The 14,678-nt window shown below is 40.3% G+C and overlaps 1 protein-coding gene across 1 annotated transcript in view; it reads right to left on the bottom strand.

Moving 5' to 3' along the window:
• LOC145991379 (putative fatty acyl-CoA reductase CG5065) overlaps window positions 1-8,106 on the bottom strand; it is a 102,728-nt gene extending 94,622 nt beyond the window's left edge. The window contains exons 1-2 of the mRNA XM_083127371.1: window positions 7,891-8,106; window positions 6,541-6,789 (exon numbers count right to left, since the gene is read on the bottom strand). Coding sequence (XP_082983497.1) covers window positions 6,541-6,789; window positions 7,891-8,091 — 450 coding nt within the window. The 5' untranslated portion in view covers window positions 8,092-8,106. The remainder of the gene's footprint in view (window positions 1-6,540; window positions 6,790-7,890) is intronic.
• Window positions 8,107-14,678: the final 6,572 nt, after the last annotated feature.

Here is a 14,678-nt window from a genome sequence, read left to right as displayed (position 1 = left end):
TCGTTCCTTTGCCACTTGAGTGTTGTAATTCACTGTGTATTAACAATAATGGTGAGATCTGTCATTTGCTCCCCTTGAAGGTCTTCTTTGCTCGCCACACAGCATCGCGATGTTCATCTCTTATAAACATCGCTATGCTCTGTGGCGAGCAAAGAAGACCTTCATGGGGAGCCAATACCTACTGACGAAGTCGCTGACTCCAAACAGGCAAAGGCTTCTCCAAGACGCCAAGGCAACGTTCGGCAACAAGTGCTACGCGATTGATGGAAAGATTGTGGTAGTTACGCTGGTAGGGAAACATTTTATAGAAACTGAACGTGAATTGAAATCCCTCACATGCAAGCGGTCGTAATGTGAGCGTCGCCGAAGATGAAAGTATGAGTGTGTTTTTAGTGCTCAATGTCAAACTTTTTCATAACTTTTTAACCATGTTAAAGAAACAGCAAATGAAAATTAACTTTTTGTGTTCGTGTATGTGCGTGCGTGTGTGTGTGTTGTGTGTAGTGTTCATCTTTCATTATATGTAATTATGCTCGAGCTGCTCATTTGGACGCCCACAAGGATATCTCTCAACGTAAGTACGCTGTTTCATATCATTAATATACGTATCTGCACTGTTCCTTCACTCACTGATATACGATGTCTCACACTAAGCAGTTGGTAAACCTGCCCGCGTACGGCGCATCTGGAACTCGCCCCTTCCCTCGGACCTTCAGGAACATAGATAAGGACCCCTCCCCACCAGTGCCTCACAATCGCGTCAGTAAACATGAGGTCCATCTCGGGGAAAATTGACGAGTTCAGACACATTGTTCTCGAAAGCCATCGTCACAGAAAGTTGGCTGAACGACAACGATGACGCTTCCAGTTTTCACGTCGAAGGCTACACGGTACTTCGAAAGGATCGAGTCCACAAACCCGCCGGTGGCATCATTATTTATTGTCGTGCTGACATTCCTGCCCAGATGCTCGACTGCGAAAATGTTGCTCCCGGCGATGACATAGAAATACTATGTGCGTCATTGAAAGTAAATAACAAATCACTTGGCATAATTGCCGCATATAGACCCTCAAATATCCCCTATACTAGGCTGTCTGTTCTTCAAGATTACATTGCACCCGTGGTTCCTACTGTGGATAATCTAATTGTAGCCGGACATGAATAGCGATTATTTAACACCAAATAAACCAGAAACAGTTCTCCTCAAATCAATAGTAGACACTTTCGGCATGACGGAAGTCATTCGTAAACCCACTAGAATCACAAGAACCTCTAAAACATTAGTGGACGTCATCATTGTAGATGATCCATCCATTGTACACTCCGCGGACGTAACGGTGCCGATCAGCAATTCAGACCATTGTTTGTCTTAAATCACGGTCCTTCTTGAGAAACCCAATAAACGTTTCAAAATAATTTCGTACAGAAACTACTGATCGTTCTATATGAAGAGTTTTGAAACGGACGCTAAACATTTTCACTGGGACAATATTAACCCTTTAGAGAGTATTGACTTAAAAGTAAACTTTCTTAATAATGGTATTAAGACTATTTTCGATAAGCATGCCCCTATACGTACTGCACGAATAGCCAAGAAAAAAGTACCGTGGGTAACCAACAATACCAAACTATTAATGAAACTTAGAGATAATGCTCTCAGAAAATAGAAACTGACGAGCAATCCGACACATTGGGATTATTATAAAGAACTGCGGAATTTCACCAAGTCGGTTATAAGACAGGAGGAGAAAGCCTACCTCTCGTTCCACATCAATAGAAGCGTCCATGATTCGAAATTAATGTGGAAAGAGATAAAGAAATGCGGTATTTACGGAAAGGTGGAGCCGAGTGTCCCACATTTTCTAAATGAACCGCATCTGTTAAACACCCACTTTATTGACAGCGCCAGTACCTCTAACCAAGAAACCGATCTCATCCTCGAAGATTGCGAACGCTTCCTTACAACTACGTTTACTGAGAACGGCGACACCTTCTTCTTTCGGCCCGTCAAGGAGGCAGAAATTGCATAACTCGTGTCCAAAATCCGTTCCAATTCTTGTGGCACAGACCGCATAAACCTAAAAATGATAAAGCTAATTCTTCCACACATTCTTTCACCTCTGACTCACTTGATAAATTTCTCGTTAGATAAGAACACCTTTCCCCTTGCATGGAAGGAGGCTAGAATCCTGCCCTTACCAAAGAAACGACACGTGACCGACATGAACGACTTACGACCAATTAGTATATTACCTGTTTTATCAAACGTTATAGAGAAAGAAGTGCACAAGCAGATAGGAAGTTTTGTTACCAAAAATCAAATATTGCCTGCAGTACAGCCTGGTTTCCGACCTTCCCACAGCACCGCAACGGCTCTCATGAAAGTAACAGACGACATTTTACAAACACTAAACGAAAGTAAGGCTGCAGTATTGGTGTTGCTGACTTGTCCAAGGCGTTTAATCTTGTATCTCATCAACTACTACTTTCCAAAATGAGTTACTACGGTTTCTTGCCGGGAGCAATAAAATGGTTCCGGTCTTACCTTGCTGGGCGAGTACAATCCGTAACGCTTCCCTCAGGAGCTACATCGACTCTCCTTACGATACCCTCAGGGGTTGGGCAAGGAAGTATTCTAGGCCCTTTTCTATATTCCCTCTTCACCGCCGACCTACCTCTGAATGTACGATACAGTGTACCTCATTGTTATGCAGCTGATGATGCCAGTAGACCCCAAAAATGCAAAACCAGCCATTTGTCTCCTGAACCGTGACCTTGATGCTATATAACGGGTGGTCCAAAGGTCAATAAACGGTCACATATCGTGAGAAATACACATCGAATCTGAAAACGAAAAAATACGTGTTGAATAAGTGAAAGAAAGCTATTCAATGATATCACACTTGATCCCCCCGGGGGATGGAGCGGGGGGCAACTGTGAAATTTTAAATAGAAACCCACATTTTTTATTGTAGAATCGTAAAGAGGACTTCATTCCGAATCCAACGAGCTATCAACCATCCTCCTAGCTCAATTAGGAAGGAAGATATTGCGATTTTAAATTTTCAAAGGGGCGTATAGAGTGAAAGCGATTGCAGATTCGGAATCTGCACGTCAAGACCTTTTAATAGAGTATATGGAAAGGGAGGGTTTCCTACGATCACATGCAGATTTCGAATTTAAAATCGCCATATCTCCGTTCCTAATTGAGCTAGGAGGATGGTTGATAGCTCTTTGGACTCGACATGAAGTCCTCTTTACGATTCTACAATACGAAATGGGGGTTTCCGTTTGAAATTTCACAGTTGCCTTCCGTCCTACCCCCAGGGGGCGGGGGTGGGGAATCAAGTGTGATATCATTGAATAGCTTTCTTTCACTTATAAAACACTTATTTTTTCGTTTTCCGATTCGATGTGTATTTCTCACAATATGTGACCATTCCGGGACTTTTGGACCACCCGGTATAAATGGTGTAAACATAATGGTCTTGTAATTAACCCCAGTAAATGCTGCTTTACAATAATTGGTTCTAGTGCTGCCTTAAATAAAATTGAAATAAATGGGTTATCAATTAATATTATTGATGTGAGGGTCCCACACTGCATAACTGTTAAGAACTTAGGTGTGATATTTAATCAGAAACTTGACTGGGAAAACCACGTAATGTCTCAGACTTCAAAAGCTTATGTTATACTTAGATCACTCTATAAATTATCCTACTGATGTTAAATTGCGTCTGATGCAACCTCTCGTTCTTCCCATTTTCGATTACTGTGACGTTGTTTACGGTGTTAATCTAACAAAAAAGAATGCTAAAATTGCACAAAAAGTACAGAATTCTTGTATACGTTTAGCATTTAGCTTGAAACGAATGACGTTCATTGGCTGAATATGACATGACGCAGAAAACTCCATCTGGCCTGCACAATATTCAAAATTCTGCAAACAAAAACACCCACATACTTAAACGACAGACTCAAATTTAGACACCACATACACAACTACACGGCTCGACACTCTAAGAAATTTCATCTGGACAGATTCTCAAAATCCATATTCCTGTCATCCTTCAAAGCTGCTTCTGCATATTGTTGGAATGCGCTGCCACCAGATGCTACCTCGTGTGTGACATACAAAAACTTTAAAAGGGCAGTAACAGAAGTACTTCTACATGAGCAGGGACCGAGCCTCAGTACACATGACTAGATTCAGCATGGTTACGTTGAAATCAAAACAAAAAATGAGCAGATTTGAACCCAAGACGAACATTTTGATGTGTGAATGAGTAAAATTGTTTTTATCTTTTTAAAGTGTTAATTACTGAATGCATAATTATAATTAATTCATTATAATTCATAATTACTTTGATGTGTGTGAATGAGTAAAATTGTCTTTATCTTTTTAGAGTGTTAATTACTGAATACATAATTATAATTAATTCATTATAATTCATAATTGCCTTGATGTGTGTGAATGAATAAAATTGTTTTTATCTTTTTAGAGCGTTAATTACTGAAATATTTAGAAGTGAAAATGTAATGAAATTCTTATGTTATAGTAGTTATTATATTTTGTTTCTTTTATTGTACTAGATTTTGCGGGTTAAGTGGTAGAGCAGCCAGAGGCTGAACGTCGCCCATGAATAAAGAATTTCTAATTCTAATTCTAATTCTAATATCTGTCATTTCAAGAACATGGGCCCTGATTTACATCTTAATTGAATAGCACTTACCAAAATATATAAGTTATTTTCAAAATTTCCAGAAATGCTGAATAATCGTAAATAAGCGAATTCTAACCGGAAATATTTTTACTTCTATTTTTAAATTATCAGAAACTGAGATAAATGAAATCAGATGGAAACAACATTGTTTTCCATTTATATGTGTGCGCACTTGCTACTATCGGATGCTGCTTACAGAAGGGGGAACACCACAGAGGAACAAAGTACAGAAACAAGACACACTTCACATCACAAAACTGATAATGGCAAACTGTCAGCAATAGGAAGGAATTCTCCACCTAGAAGCTCATCTTCCCGCTTGTGGGAAATCCTCTTCCGAGGTGTGTATATCGCTTTGGAATTCAGATCTTCCAAACGAAAGATGAAACATACGATAAACCTTGAAATTCCTGGAACCTGGCTGAAGTCTACCAAATGTCCACCGATAGGAGACAAATTTAGTACAACAACTTTCTCGTTTCCTCTTCATCTATTGTTCGCAAAGATTCAAAGGATGGGCTTTTATATCACAGCATAAACTGAATTCCGGCTCACTTTAGGTCCAAAATAGCCAATAATTTACGACACTTACATAGCAATTTAAGTGTCGCAAAGTAATTGTAAAAGTGACTGTTAAAACTTTCCTTCTATCGTAAGAAAGTAACTCTGTTTCTTACTTTCAAAAGTAACTAGTTATAGTTACATTTTCTAAAAAAAGTAATTGTTACTTTTAACTGCGTTACTTGTAACTAGTTCCTTCCAAGCACTGGTAAGGACAAAGACAATCCATTAATGTCAGTGGGTGAGCTTGTGCTGCATGGTAGCATATATTCAGGAGGAACGTAAGATGTTTGAGAGGAGTTCGTGGCGTCAAAACGAAACGTCGAGCAAGAAAATAAATATTATGAAAGGTTACATGTCTTAATGACCTCTATATACCTAGCACAGTGCCACCACTAATTTTTGTCTGGAGGGGGACAAGTTCCAGGATAAACTGGCGCAATAATAATAATAAAAATATCATAATTGTTATTATTATTATTATTATTATTATTATTATTATTATTATTATTATTAGTAGTAGTAGTAGTAGTAGTAGTAGTAGTATCAAAGAGGTTATTATTCTCGTAAATCACGCAAAAAGGGGGTAGAAGTTGGTTCTAAAGGGAAATTCCAGCGTTACGTGTGTGACATTTTACACACACAATTTAACGTTCTAGACAAGAGATTGGATTAAAATATTCATAAGGAAGTTATTTCATATATTATCAAGTACTTTATGGTCTGGTAACATTGTAAAAAACTTGAGTAGGATGGCATAGGCTGGATGCATGAAAAGCATTGACAATAGTGCGTTACGTGTGTGAAACTTCAAAAATGGACGAAATTTTGACTTCATTTGTCCGTGGAGCACATAGGCTGCAGATGCTAGTGACTTTTATGGGTGAAATGCGCAAATTATATGCATTCAAAAACATCTAAACCTTGATGCAATAAAAAAACAATAATAATTTCCATATTAATTCATTTTCTTATTTACATGGAGTAGGACCACTTTTCGTGGAATGCTCAAAGCATTTGTGTTGGATCAAACGATTTGAAATATTTTTTCAACACGTTCATTTTCACATTAGCTAAAAATGGAAAATAAGCACACGAACTTTAATTTTGAAATACAGAAAATGCATGATGAATATAATTATTTTTGTGCAATGAAATGTATAACTTTGTTTTACGCATATGCACCATGGAGCGACGTAAAATAAGAAAATACACCTGCAACACGTCAACACTAAATTGTGTACGTATTCAAACCTGGAGGTTCTTCATGCTTTTGGACAGCTCCAGAAGGTCCTTGGTGCCCCTCGCGATCAGCTTGAAGGCGCTTCCCATGTCCTGGTTCAGCCGGATGGAGGCGGCGTTGTGGAACACGACGGAAACCTTTTCCCTCAACAGCTGACGGTCCTCCTCGCTCAGGCCGAGACCCTCCTCGTCCATGTCCCCTCGGATGGGCACCAGCTTCTTCAGCACTTCCTTCTTTGTCTCTTTCAAAACCTGAAACAGCTGCCAAAAAGAATTTGCCTTTACATTAGTTGAATATTTAAATCAGTTCACGATATAACCTTTGATGTCCAGCTTTGATATTTAAAATTCTTCGCTTCTTACTGTGTTTTGGGTTAGGTTTGTTTTCATATTTCACAATCTCCTTCCGTAACATTAAGTTCACTTTATTTTCATAACTTTAAATGAAGTCATTTTTTTTTCTGTTAACTGATATGAAACATTGAATTACTGTACTCTGTATCAGAGTAGTTGGTGTTTCAATCAAGGGAGAGTAACAAATATGTCAGTGCATCCAGTCTTATCGCCGCTGTCTATTGGCTTTCGAGACCGGCGTCCGCTACATCTTTCCTTCTTTGCTTATAGTCGCCCCCTAATTATCCTCAAGATATAGAGTCAACGCCGAAATTTTGGAACTCTTACACTAGACCCTATCCCGTTTAAGCTAGACCCTAGACCCCTCACACCAAATATCAGACCTTTAACTACTTCGGGGCCTACCCGATGTCGTAATGGTAACGTTGTTGCCTTGTAATCAAAAGGTCCCGGGTTCCATATCGGGTGGAGGAACCTTTCACAGTGGTTCCGATCTCACTTTAAACGGTAGATCCAATTTCGATTCGCCATTTCTGTGCACAAAGTGGACTCAAAACAACAATTTAGTCAATTAATCTAACCATTTTCATTTGGATATACCCCTAAATGCAATATAAAAATATATATATTGACTTGTGTAGTTGTCGTGTTTGTTAAAAGGTGGCAGAGAGTCATCCAAGGCTGTCCGCCCATCTGCCCTCTTTGCTGTTGTCACCATACAGAGACAATCTTCAATAAAACAAAATATGCAGGATCGTAACAAAGAAATGCGTCAGGAAAGAAAACATATAGGCATAACTAAAACACAAATACGGTCAGAAGTATTAAAAATGTGTAATTGATTTGGACTCCATTTATTTAAAACATTGACGTGATTATCGTAAGCTTATGTTCTTAGCGTGGGTTGCAATCCGTGTAATGCTGGTAACCATTTTTGGGTTTGGCTGATAAAATTCAAAATAAATAACTTTTGTTAATATATATTATATATAATATATTAGTTATTACCTCATAACTTAGCATCTGTTGAAGTCGTTCTTCAATCGCCCTACCCCTCTTGGGCCTCATGAGGATGTATATGCTTTCGATCCCAGGGCAGGACCTCAGCAGCTTCTCCACGAGGACCTTTCCCATGAAGCCCGTGGCTCCTGTGATCAGGATGCTGCGGCCGTCGTAGAATCTCGAGATGCAGCTCGTTTCTCCATCCATGATTGATTTTCGGATAATATCGATTTCTAAAAAATAAAAAATAAAAAAATAAAGATAACAACAATCAATGAAATTGCAAAGCTCTTTCGGTTTCCAACTGTACTGTTACGAAAAAAGTGAGTTGAATTTCACGTAAATTAATACGATATGGTAGTAGCGGTTTCTGCAAATTCGCTCATTAGCAAATTCGCTCATTAGTACGTGCACACCCAAATAAATCTGTAATGCATTTTTAATTTACATATTCACTGAACACTATCTCCTTCAAAACATCAAACGTTCCGAAGCTCCATCGGCTTCGCTTTACCAGCGCCTGGTACTGAGATACGTTCACTTCACACAAGTCACCGTGTTCTCGTTTGACACTGTTTGCAGCACGCAAGAAAAGAGAAGGAATTCGCTCTTGTAGCTCGCAGTATCATGAGCTAAATTCGCACTGCTAGCGTTGTGTTCCAAATGCAGTGTTGCAATCCCGTTGCAATCTAGATCGTGTAGCGGAGTAGAGGCAATCATCTTAAATCGAGGGATTTTTTAAAATGGAATTTCTATGGTTTCTTCGCCCACACTGTTCCGAACATGGTAGGGGCAAGAAAGATAGGAAGTCGGGAAAGGGAGAACTGAAAGCGAAACGTGTGATTTAAACAATGTCTTGCATCGCCGTTGCTTATTAGTGCAGCTTGGCCAAATTGAACTGTCCTTGTGGCGCTGTAGTCGAATTATCCATCCGCGCAGGGGGAACGTGGATCAGTCAGCTGTTTCCATTATGTGGCAAAATTGTTACAATCTCAAAAGCTCGTTCCTGTTTCATTTTAAAGTGAGCATGATGAAAGGGAAAACTGTACATAGCGAAAGCAGACGTAATATTTAACGTGGTTGAATATTTAAAGGGAAGTTAGCAAAGTGCGCAGCGACTGCAGTAAGGTGGAAGAGAAATAAAAATTCTGAAGTACCAAGCAGGGTACTGTGGATTGAGGGAGTACAATAATTTTCTTTAATGTTTATTATTCTCTTCATTTCGGTTGATTTTCTTGGTTTGGTCAGTCGGTCATTAGAAATAAACAACTGCTAGATAGATTACAACTGATTTTCTCCACGTGGTCATTGGACCGGCTACCTTGTTTGCAGGAGTGGCTGAAGATAAAAGTTTGACCCGGGCTAGGTGGAACTTTGGCTCCACATAGTTTCTACCTATCACCTTCCTCCAATATAAATCATAACCATGTTATATATTTACGATTTTATTAGCGCAAAATAATAGCCTTATTTTAAAATGTCTTTAATGCTGTTAAAGAACATGTTTATTGTAGGTATGAGTTTATTCAATACCTACATAATGACATAAAAACAATAATAATCCCTTAGCTGAAATTGGTGCAATATACTTTTTAAGCTATTCAGTAGTACCTTCAATTAATTCCTGTCAACAATAAATCCAACACTTTTTCAAACTATTAGCCACTCACCCGATGTAGGCACATAGTGGTTCGGACCCCTACTTAAACTGTAGGTAGTCCCTATTTCCTTTTCTGTGCATAAAGCGAACTAAAAAAATAAAGTCACGCTTCGGATTTGGCTCTAATCCTCAAGGAGGATGTCCCGGTCCTGCTTGTTAGATGCATGCAAAAATTATTCTTCTTCTTGTTCACTGTTATCATCGGAGCGAGGGAGAAAGTTTTTACTAAATATCTTGCAAATCGAGAATAATATTGAATATTGTAGATCGGTATTTCTATGTTTTTGGTGATTTTTTAAGGTTATCGAATGTTGAATTATCTATACTCAATATAGGGCCTCACCCATGGCGCAGTGGTAGCGTCATTGCCTTGTAATCAAGGGGTCCCGGGTTCGATACCCGGTGGAGGCACAAGTGGTTCGGATCCCACTTTAAACTGTAGGTCCAGTCCCGATTAGCCTTACTGTGCATAAAGTGGACTTAAAGCACCAACTCTATACTCAATAAATTCGTTCATCTCGTGATGGACGGAAAATTCACCGAGTTATTCCATTAATATTTGTTACATTTTTCATGAAATATATTCTTCCATGGCTTCATTTTTAGTAAAAGGTGCTCATAACTTGAGTTGCCAATACATTTAGCATCATTATGTACGCAAAAACGGGAGCGAGTATTTGGGAGGATGATGAAACTCTTCTTCTGAACGCGAGGCTCAAGTGCACACCCATAAAGTCAGACCACCAGCCGCCACTGCGATATTGATGACAGAACTACGATAAGAGACTAGCTTTAGATCTTGGATGAACTTTCCAGGCTGTACGGTCAACGAAAATGTGTTTTATACAGCGTGATACACTTGTAGGTTGAATTGTATCTTCTGCAAATATGCTGTATAAAGAAACAAACTGCCGGAGTACTAAGTGAGGTGAGTATACGTGGTTGATATACCCAAGTATGGGCATTTGACCGAGGCAAACCGCTCCGTCAGACCACCCCTTCCCCAACTCATAAAGCCGAAAATTAAAGCCCTTACGATCAAAGAACAAATCCAGATTTCGTTTCCAGATGTCAGAGTTTGCAAGTAGAAATAGCGGTGTTGCCACACAACTGATTTTACTCAGTCGTAAATGATAGCTTCTGCTTTCAACATTCAGGGAGAGCGTTTGCTACCCTGAGGCTACCTTTAGGCTTTGCGGTGTCTTGGCTTTGTTGGGCCTTAGCTATCTGTTTTGCTGTTCAAAATGTTTCGTTTTCTTCTACTTCTTCTAAGAGAACTAAATCCAGCAAGCTTAACCTAATCACCATATGTGTTTAAGTTGTGTGCCATAAGTGAGATTCCCCCCAGAAAGCTACCAACCAATGGCAATGCTTAAAACAGTTGTAGCAGCAATCACTACTTTGCTTGTTTTGCTGTCGTGCATAACTTTGGGAAAGCAGAGAACCTCAAGAATTTCCCCTCCCCGTGGCGACTGAACCAAGCCGATTGATTCAGTGGTTTATGTCACCCTCCATGCCTTTCGACGGAAAAGACAAAAATAAAATTTGGAGTAGGTTCTTTGAGCAATCGGGATTTAGCTTCGTTCATTGAAATTCAGTTAGTATTCGAACAGAATACTGCGTTAGATCGAAAAAATTGAGTGTAAAACATGGAACCAGATCATAACTCAGTGTTTTCATAGTCTACCATTTAATCCAATGCATAAATAGTTCCACGATTTTAAAATTTTCAAAAATTACATTTTCATGTGAGACGCCGAGAATTCACACACGCGAGAAGAGACACGCGACATGCGGCACACGACATGCGACACACGATATGAGAGTTTCACACGCGGCAAGCGACACTTGTTTCTTTGCTGAGTTCGCATGATATTTTGACTCTAGAAGAGAGCCCAACCGGAGGCCTTACAATGTGTTTGAAGTTAAAATTTGTTGATATAATAAAGTATCGATATGCACCATGTTTTAACAATGTTTTAAGATTTAAATACAACGTTCAATTCGCTTTATCAAGTTTTGTGATGCAGTTATCGGCTTGTAATTTGCCTTCAACATCGTGAAAAGAGGCCGTGTTTTCGCCATTTACGACGTGACTGCTTTTATTTTTAAAAATCCAGCATATTGAGGCACTTTAGTCCAAAATAGATCAGGCAACATTGTAAAGTACTTTAGTGCATTGTCTCTCAACTGCCGGGCCACGACCTGATGCCGTGCACTCGTATCACTTATATTGAGCTGGGAGAGGTTGTGCTGGAAGTAATTGACAACTATCATAATCCCTATATCATATTTCAGTTGTGAGTTTTCGTTTTTAAGTCCATTTTATGCACAAATATACTTATCAGGACTGGACCTGCAGTTTAAAGTGGGACCCGCGCCTCTATGTGCCTCCACCGATTATTATCGAACCCGGGATCACCCAGGAGCGTATACAGCTTGAGGTCAGTGCATATTATTTCTCAGTTTCCTCATGCACAACATGTCTCTCTCGAGTTTCAATAACTTGCACCACGTTACCACTTCGTCCTCCATTTCTTTTATTTCTCAACAATCCTACACACGTAATCAAACTATTATTACTCTTTATAATTATGCCCGAACCCATCCAATAATTGATGTGATTTTTTGTGCTTATAAATCAAGTGTTTCAGCCCACCCAATGTCTTCGAAAATTTGGTGCCCCTGTATAAAGTAGACATATATTGCTAAACCACGTCCCGGTTATTTTTTTTTTCTTTTTAAGTCAATGCCCTTAGCTCTAGAATTTTCTTCGTAAATACCTTTACAGCGCCATTGAACAGGCATGATAATTACATTTTTCGGGGAGGGCTGAACTTGTGAACTTGGATGGTGCATAAACACTGGCACAGAAACATTTTTCATCTGCGAGGCATAAAATTCGTCCTGCACGTAATATATACTCTATGTGATCAAAAGTATCCGGACACACCGCGAAACGTGTGTTTCTCATAGAGGGCGACACAGTACTGCCATCTACCGCGTGGAACACATAGTCAGCGAACTCAGTAGTCTGCAGACAGTGTGAGACAGCAGTATGGGATGGTCTGAGGAACTCACAGACTTTCAACGTGGTCAGTTGGTTAGGTGCCACTTGTGTAGGAAGTCTGTGTGTAAGATTTCCACCCTCCTAAACATCCCTCTATACACTCTTTCCAATGTTATGGTGAAGGGATGTGTACAACCCAAAAGCGTGCAGGCCAACCTCCCATGTTGACCTCCAGAGACCATCGAGTGTTGAAGAGGGTCGTACAGCATTATTGTCATTATTGTCAATCATCCATCGCCACCATCACACAGGAATTGCGAACTGCATCAGGATCTACTCCAAGCACCATTATTGTTTGGCGCAAGGTGCGGCAACTTGGTTTCCATGGCCGAGCAGCTGCCCATAAGTCAAACATCACACAGACAAATGCCAAACGCCGCCTCGTGTGGTGCAAGCAAGGAGCGTCGAAACTGGACCATAGAACAGTGGAAAACCGTTGTGTGGAGTGATGAATCACAGTACACAATGTGGCGATCCGATGGTAGGGTGTGGGTGTGACGAATGCCTGGTGAACGACATCTACCAGCCTGTATAGTGCCGACAGTGAAATTCGGAGGTGGCGGGGTCACAGTGTGGTCATGTTTCTCCTGGAGGGGGCTTGGCCCCCTTGTTGCTTTACATGGCAATGTCACGGCACAAGCTTACGTTAACATTTTAACAGCTTTCATGCTGCCTACCGTCGAAGACCAGTTCGGGGATGACCATTGTGTCTTTCAACACGACCGAGCGAGCACCCGTCCATACTACAGGGCTTGTAGAGGAGTGGTTTGACGACAACAACGTCCCACTAATGGACTGGCCTGCGCAGAGTCCTGATTTGAAACCCATAGAACATCTCTGGGATGTTTTGGAATACAGACTTCGTGCTAGTCCACACCGATCCACATCAATACCTCTTCTCATTTTGGCGCTCTGCGAGGAATGGGTTGCCATTCCCCAGGAAACCTTCCGGCACCTGATTGAAAGTATGCCTGTGAGAGTGAACGCTGTCATCAAGGCTAAGGGTGGGCTCACACGGTATTGACTGCCAGTGTTCCCAATGGAGGGTTGCCCAAACTTGTACTTTATTTTCAGGTGGGTGTCCGGATACTTCTGATCACATAGAGTATATACATATGTAGTTTGCAGTCCCTTGGTGCTTCCGGAGCTTAGCCCTAAAGAAAAACGGACGTATTGACGTAATTATCAATTACCATAACGCATAACTATCACACAGTCTTTTAATAGGCGATTTTTAGCCACGTAAGTTCATCGTCTGCTGTAATTGATACGACAGCGCTCCTAGCGGCATTGATGTCAATTATCGGTCTCTGGGGCACGTCGCAAAGGAAGCCGTGGCATACGCTACAGTGAAGGTAACGTGCTAGAAGAGAGAGAGAGAAGGGGGAGTGCAATGGGCTTGAGTTCTGATTTGGGGCTAGTTCCGTTGTGTCGCGTTCGATCTCGCGTGTTGTACTGTAGTGTTGTGGCGGCTTTTTACGCTATGTTTGAGTGAGTTTGGCAAGGTTGATGTTCGAACACAAATTGATGAAGGGCATAGGCTGTCAATTACAAGACACAATGAATTAGTCCGGAAAAATAGGCATATATGTATTAAATAGAATTATCGATTGCATAAAATTCTGTGGTCGACATAAACTTGCAGTGGCGTGCCCAAGTGGGGGGGTTGATGGGGGTTATAACACCCCACTTTGGCCCAATATTCCTAAAAAAAGAACGTTAAAGGTAGGAAAATATGACAAAATGAGGGCTAACTACATAGAAAAAGTATACATAACCCCTCCCTTTCGAAAATCCTAGGCACGCCACTGTGAACTTGCTCTACGACGATATTATGAAAGAGAACAATCTTTAAACAGAGGCATCTTCCTAGATTTATTATCCCTTCATAGAAGAGAGAAAGCTAAAGAGTGAACTTCGTGTTCTTTATTGTCGTGAAGACTTTAAAATCATAAACTCTTATCATTAGATTGTATTCATTTATCATTTAATTTAGAGGGTACCTTTTCAGAAACAGTAAAAATGACAAACATAGTTTTAATAACTCCAGTGGCAACAGCTGAA

Source organism: Lepisma saccharinum, chromosome 8 (assembly GCF_977018435.1).
Source record: "Lepisma saccharinum chromosome 8, izLepSacc3.1, whole genome shotgun sequence".
Lineage (NCBI taxonomy): Eukaryota > Metazoa > Arthropoda > Insecta > Zygentoma > Lepismatidae > Lepisma > Lepisma saccharinum.
The sequence above is the reverse complement of the archived record's forward strand: the minus strand, read 5'-3'. Positions and strand labels throughout refer to the sequence as shown.